The sequence below is a fragment of the Laccaria bicolor genome, genomic scaffold, assembly GCF_000143565.1.
Source record: "Laccaria bicolor S238N-H82 LACBIscaffold_23 genomic scaffold, whole genome shotgun sequence".
Taxonomy (NCBI): Eukaryota; Fungi; Basidiomycota; class Agaricomycetes; order Agaricales; family Hydnangiaceae; genus Laccaria; species Laccaria bicolor.
The window spans coordinates 531,126-538,648 of NW_001889894.1; the positions used below are offsets into that span (position 1 = coordinate 531,126).

General features: G+C 38.9%; 2 protein-coding genes across 2 annotated transcripts; both read right to left on the reverse strand.

The window, feature by feature from the left end:
* Positions 1 to 920: 920 nt before the first annotated feature.
* Positions 921 to 1,791, reverse strand: LACBIDRAFT_329791 (uncharacterized protein; the record flags this gene model as incomplete). Its single annotated transcript, XM_001884003.1, has 3 exons — positions 921 to 964; positions 1,188 to 1,571; positions 1,680 to 1,791. The coding sequence occupies 3 exons, from the start codon at positions 1,789 to 1,791 to the stop codon at positions 921 to 923; spliced, it is 540 nt and encodes a 179-aa protein (XP_001884038.1).
* Positions 1,792 to 5,641: 3,850 nt separating this feature from the next.
* LACBIDRAFT_303274 (uncharacterized protein) lies at positions 5,642 to 5,863 on the reverse strand (the record flags this gene model as incomplete). Its single annotated transcript, XM_001884004.1, has 2 exons — positions 5,642 to 5,792; positions 5,856 to 5,863. 2 exons carry the CDS (start codon positions 5,861 to 5,863, stop codon positions 5,642 to 5,644), a joined length of 159 nt encoding a protein of 52 aa, XP_001884039.1.
* Positions 5,864 to 7,523: the final 1,660 nt, after the last annotated feature.

The window sequence follows — 7,523 nt, forward strand, 5'->3', positions numbered from 1 at the left end:
AGCCTAAGACACAAAGAAACGTATATACCACCCTTGGAATGGGTACCATGGAGGTCCCCTAAATCAAAGAATTCATATACCTCATAGGTACCCTAAAATGGGTGACTGAAGTGCAATTTTCTAATGAATAAAGCGGACACTACACAATTTTCTAATGAATAAAGCAGACACTACAATGTGTTGTAATGAAAAAAGTGGACACTACACAATTTTCTAATCAATAAAGCGGACACTACAAGGTGTTGTAATGAAAAAAGCAGACACTACAAACCAAAGTGATATTATGTAATGACTTTCCCAATTGGGAAATATGCGAACATCATCATTAACAATGACAACACCCTGCTAGCCATTAACTCTTCTGGCCCAAAAAGCGTGGGAAACAGTTCCCAACCTAATTGTGCACTGTGCTTGACATCATGTGTGTCAGAAAAAAGTGTAATGCCTTTCTTAATTAGGAAATGGCCCAATTAGGAAATAGTGCACACATCATCACTAACAATGACCACACCATGCTAGCCATTAACTCTTCTGGCCCAAAAAGCATGGGAAACAGTTACCCACCCAAATGCACACTGTGCCTGACATCAGGTGTGGCAGAAAAAAGTGTAACACTTTTCCAAATTAGGAAATGGCCCAATTAGGAAATAGTGCGCACATCAATGCATATACTACACATGGGTCAGACCCATTGGTAAATATCTGTCAACAAACATCTCAATGAGGGTATTCTGCCTACAAAATAATAGGTAAATCCCCTATCCCCTATATTAAAAAAATCCCAAGGTTTTCTCTTAAATATAGGACCCCAGACACCCCTTGTGGCTGAAAAAATATATCCTTAGTCAACCCTAGCTGCAAAATATATCCCAAGTCCATCCCAGACAAGAAATATATTTCTACATTGTGACAGTCACAATTCAGGGTCCAGCCATAGGAAATATATTTTGGGGTGTGTGACACACTAGAAATATATTTAGTGTGACATTGGACAACAAAATATATTTAGGTAAAAGTGGAGATATACAAGCCCAGAATATATACAATATAGATATACACCCTGACATTTAGTCCCGTAGTATTCATGGAGTTTGCAAGACTAATAGTCAGTTGTCAGTGGGTGACTGAAGTGTCCTTGTAGACTCCTTCCGGACATGGTTGTCCAAACATGTTAACATCCAACACACAACCTGGTGGGGCCTTAGGAGATCTTAGGAATAGTATCTGCCAACGTCGTTCTCGGTCAAACATGGAGTGTGTTCCATAGTCAATGACCTTTTTCAGGGAGACTTCATAGAATGTATTCTCAATTGTATTGCTCCACAAATTTCTGACATGTTTTCCATAGATGAGGAGGGTGCCAGGGAGAGACTGTTCAGCTTTCTGTACAAGAGGGGGTTTAATCCAAGGTATCCTGTCAGTGTCAATGACCACCATGGTCAAGGGAGGTGGTTTGTAGTCGACTACCTCCTTCGGCTGTTCCTGATCATCATCGTTTGGCAAGATGACAGGCCAGATCCAACTGGGATCGAAAGATCGAGCAGTGTCCATTAGTATCAGATCCCCTCTGGCTATGGCATGAGAATCGTACTCATTCATGTTCTAGTGTATCGACGATGAGCTTGTTCCTGCAGTGAAGTCGATCAATGTTTCTGGAGCAGCGAGTTTAGCACACTCACTAGAACTGACCTCCCTGGACATGAAACATGGTATTCCCTCCTTCAAGTACCATCTGGCTTGACGTTCTTCCATTCCATTCAGCCAAACACTGACATAACGATTGTCAGCCATCGTGACGTTCATGTCTGAGTCTGGCATCCAAAATTTTGACTGTTAAAGTCATGACACATAATCAATAAATGCTCATTTATCTTTGATGCTGCATTGGGCTTCTGTGGTGAAGTCAAGGAATAAAGAGAATCTTTTATGGCGTCATAGAGAGTCGATGTATTTGGAGGATGGCACAGAGGGACGAATTTCAGGTTTCCACAAGGCAGTGTGGACTGGGTCAAAGAAGTGATAGTCTATATGGGTGTTATGTAGGGTCTTCATCTATAGTTCGACCTCTTGATTCGCTTGGATCAAGTGATTGATGTAGCTATGGTTTACACTTCCAGAGTCAAAGGCTGGAGCATTGTTGCTTTTCCAGCAATTGAGTAACAATTCGTATTCTGGGCAATCATGTGGATGTCCCGCAGTGGGTGAGACTATCAGAGCTCTCCATTCTTTACCAGAAGAGCACAGTTGAGCATTCATTGTGGGATCAAATGGTCCCATATGCTGACTGGTGGCTACCACTTTTATCATATAAATAAGGTAACTGCCTAGAGGTCATTGTGTATAAGTCCACAGTCTTTATGATAGGGAATCATTCCAGTTGCCATGTCTTTTCATTATCATAAAGCCTGCGCTTTTTTTCATTAATTGTAGGCAAGGCCTTAGACCTCCATCTCATTATGTACCTGGTCAATATCATTGCGATTTTCATTAGCCATTTGGGCAATATCATTGGAAATTTCATTAACTACTTGACTGATATCATTGCGATTTTCATTAGCTATTTGGAAATTTCATTAGCCACTTGGGCAATATCATTGTGAATTTCATTAGGCACCTGGGCAATATCATTGCAATTTTCATTAGCTTAGTTGAGCAATATCATTGGAAATTTCATTAGCTACTTGACTGATATCATTGCGATTTTCATTAACTATTTGGGAATTATCATTGGAAATTTCATTGGCCACCTTGGCAATATCATTGCGATTTTCATTACCCTCTTGGGCAATATCATTGGGAATTTCATTAGGCACCTGGGCAATATCATTGTGATTTTCATTAGCTATTTGGGAATTATCATTAGAAATTTCATTAGCCTCTTGGGTAATATCATTGGAAATTTCATTAGGCATGTGGGCAATATCATTGCGATTTTCATTAGCTAACTGGGCAATATCATTGCAATTTTCATTAGCTATTTGGGAATTATCACTGGAAATTTCATTAGCCTCTTGGGCAATATCATTGGGAATCTCATTATGCACCTGGGGAATATCATTGCAATTTTCATTATCTAACTGGGCAATATCATTGCAATATTCATTAGCTATTTGGGAATTATCATTGGAAATTTCATTAGCCTCTTGGGCAATATCATTGGAAATTTCATTATGCATTAGGGCAATATCATTGCGATTTTCATTAGCTAACTGGGCAATATCATTGCAATTTTCATTAGCTATTTGGGAATTATCATTGGAAATTTCATTAGCCTCTTGGGCAATATCATTGTGATTTTCATTAGCCACTTGGGCAATATCATTGGAAATTTCATTAGGCACCTGGGCAATATCATTGCGATATTCATTAGCTATTTGGGAATTATCATTGGAAATTTCATTAGCCTCTTGGGCAATATGGTTGAAGGACTGAAAGGCTATTCTATCCTCTCATACTGTCCTATCTCCAAGCATAGTCAACTTCTTTGAGGGCTACAGTACTCTATAGATCATGGTCTGATTTAACCCTTCCACCATATGCCCATGAAGATATACATGCATAGTCAAGGACATTCAAACTACATGTCAACCAGACCACAAATCAACCATATGGTCTGATTGGTCCTCAGAAGTGTCATGACATTCAATCGCAATGTTAGGTTATGATGCAAAAGGTCACCTAAGTCAAGTTGTCTTTTTCATCAATCCTAAATGAAGATTGACAAAGAGACATGACCCTACTGCCCTTTATCATTCATTTACTATTGGTAGTAGCCTAGCATCAATCAGCTAAACAAGTGGACTACAAACTTTTCTAGTTCAAAAAGCGGACACTACAAACTTTGTAGTCTTAAAAAGCAGACACTAGTAACTTTTGTAGTCCTAAAAAGCAAACACTACAGACTTTTGTAATAAAAAAAGTGGACACTACAAAATTTTGTAGTCCAAAAAAGTGGACACTACAAACTTAGAAGTCTCAAAAAGTGGACAATACTAACTTTTGCAGTTTTAAAAAGAGGACATTACAGACTGTTGCAATGACAAAAGCAGACACTGCAAACTTTTGTAGTCCAAAAAAGCGGACACTACAGATTTTTGTAATGAAAAAAGTGGACACTGCAAACTTTTGTAGTCACTTTTGGAATGAAAAAAGTGGATTGTCAATAACAGTAATCAAGGATATCAGTAACCTTTGTAGTCTATGTCCAACTTTTTGTAGTCTATTAGTAAACTTTGTAGTTCAAGTCCAACTAGTCTTTTGTTGTCTATTTGGTCTACTAGTACACTTTGTAGTCCATAACTGACTTTTGTAGTCTACCTGCAATCTTTTGTAATATGTCAGTGTCAATTTACCTGTTAGGGTATGCACCTTCCATTTTTGGTCATTTTTCCCATGATACAAAAATTGTAGCCCTTTCTCTTAGCTTTCTAAATGTGTTAAAATTATTTTGTTTGGTGTTGTTCTCATGGAGAAAAATGCAAAAAGGTTGAAAAAAGCCAGTGATGAGGAAAAGACTTTATGTTATATCTCCACAATGGGAGCACTTTAGAACATAATTCCAACAGATTCAGGAAGCTATAGTGCAGGGCTACAATTTTCGCTTTTTGACCATTTTTGGAAATAGGTCATGTGACCACCCTCCTGATGACCAAAAATCACAATGATATAGCCCAAGCAGCTAATGAAATCCCCAAAGATATTGCTCAAGTAGCTAATGAAAATCGCAATGATATTGCCAAGGTGGCAAATGAAATTTCCAAAGAAATTGCCCAAGTAGCCCATGAAAACCGCAATAATATTGCCCAACTAGGCTAATGAAAATCATAATGATATTGCCCAGGTGCCTAATGAAATTTCCAATGATATTGCCCAAGTGGCTAATGAAAATCACAATGATATTGCCCAGGTGTGTAATGAGATTCCCAAGATTAACAAGGGCATAGTCCCCTTCCTTCAGTTCTTGGATCAGTCGATGCTTCTTGTCATATGCCTTAGCTTGACAGTCCTGTGCTAAAGCTATAGCATCTTTAGCAGCAGTTCGGTGAACTTCAAGAGTCTCCACGAAGTCCTCAGTACATTGACTGGGCAGGAAAGGTCGTAGTGAGGGGTCAACTTCCTGGATTATGGCTCCAGCTGAGGTTCTGGGATTATAACCCATTAATAAGAAACTGGGAGAGTACTTTGTAGATGAATGCACGCTGCTGTTGTATGAGTAGGCTAGGACACTCAGCCAACTTGACCAGTTTTCTCTGTCCAAGGAAACATAGGTGTGGAGCATTTGTTCTATCGTAGCATTGAGAATTTCAGTTTGTCTGTCCATCTGTGGGTGATGGGTGGAGGACAGGGCCATCACACTTCCATAATTTGTGACCACCAATTTCCAAAATATTGTTGCCCAATGTCTGTCTCTGTCTGAAATAATGACTCCTGGTAAGCTGTAGACGTTAACCACTTGGTCTACAAATAACTTGGTGAATCCCTCTTGCGTTAATGTGGAGTGAGTGGGTATGATGATGGCATACTTGGTGAGTTTGTCCACTATAGCTAGTATAGCTGTATATCCTTGTTCTCCAGATGTGGGTAATCCAGTGATCATATCCATTGAAACTTTGAAGAAGGGTTGGTTTGGTATGTGCGCAGGTCATAGAGCACCTATCTTAGCATGATGGTCAACCTTGATCTTCTGACAAACATCACAAAAGGTGGCATATGCTTCAGCATCCTTGCTCATGGTGGGCCAGAAGAAAAGCTCCTGTAGTCGCGGTAGCAAGCAGCAAGGTCCAGCATGTGCACTTTCATATGGGGATTCATGTATCCATCATAGAACATAGTTGACCTTTAGTTTGGGAACGCACAGGTGCATTGTAGAGTCAGCATCTATGAAATACAACAGGTCATCTTGCCCCCTTTGGAAGTGAGTCACTAAGATTACAGTTTTGTCATTCAGTTGTACTTTGATGTAACAAGGGGCAAAGAACTTGTCCACTTCGTAACCTTCTGCAAATTCCTTACAAATGTTAGGATCCATGGATACCAACAAGTGCATCCGTTTGGATCAATCCTCCTCTGGAGTTAACTCAGATGGTTTGACTCCTGCTGGGTAAGTCCAATGGTCCACTGTAGCGAAAGGCAGCACTATATTGCCTTATTCTGGGGTTCCTTCAAATGTTTTGGGAGTCTCAGTAATGACCTCCTGAATTAATTCATTTGGCTCTTCATGCATTCTATCCACTGCGAGTTGTCGTTTAGTTCGGATGGGAATCACAGTTTTCTCTATTATATCTTCCCACATCATTACGCAAAGGCTGCTTTAGGGGCTGCAGCCTTAAGGATTCTATCCTCGGCTTTTTGCATGATATGCTTTTTCACAGCATCCTGTTCTATGGAGATGAGGTCGTTGTTTAAGGGTGAATTATGAGGCGGAATTCTTATGAGCCAAGATAGGGGGTCCACATTAGAATGGATTCGCCCAGCTCGGTGGACAATCTTCAACCCAGGCACTAGTGGCTACCACTTTTTATCATATAACCTAGACTTAAGCCTACAGACGACAATCTATAACACTGAGATTTTTATGAAAGGCATTTCAATACATGAGCCTAAGCCTTTCAATCATCAAATTGCCTGGGATTTCTGATAAAATATGAGAAATTCTCTATGGGCATTTCATAAGTCTGTCAAGCCATCTCAATGGTGGTTTTTCAATAGATACCTTGTACCTTTCATTGATACCTTAGAATATTTCATTGCGATTTTTCAAATGTATCCCTGGGCATTTTATTGTGATTTTCTAAATGTATCCCTTGATATTTCACTGTTATTTTTCAAATGTATCCCTGGGCATTTCATTGCTATTTTTCAAATCTATCCTTGGGCATTTCATTGCAGTTTTTTAAATGTATCCCTTGATATTTCATTGTTATTTTTCAAATGTATTCCTGGATATTTCATTGTGATTTTTCAAATCTATCTTTGGATATTTTATTGTGATTTTTCAAATGTAACCCTGGATATGTCATTGTGATTTTTCAAATGTAGCTCTGGGTATTTCACTGTTCTAAAAATAGCCAGGAAATGAGAGCTAAAGATAGGAATGGTGTATAGGATGTCAGGTACTGCTTTGAGGGTCTACAGTATATATATATAAGAGGAAATATGATTGGATATGACCAAAAAGTGGAGAAATCAGATAAGAATGACAATACAACTAGGGGTCCATGCAATGGGTCTCTGGTGGAGTGGTCACATGACCAATTTCCTAAAATGGTCAAAATCCAAATGAACATTGCATGATGTCTGTAGAAGCTACTTCCCAGAGTTTTTCTGGAAGTAAACAAGTATCTACAACATTGGTCCTTCTTTTCTGGAAGAAGAAAAAATGCTATGCCAAGAAAATAAACAAAAGTTCTATTTATACAAGGATCTGAGACCCCACACATTTCTTGCTCTATGCAAAATGTACTTTTATTGAGGACTTATCAAGTTATATCCAGTGGAAATTAATTTTATATTATGCTATACTT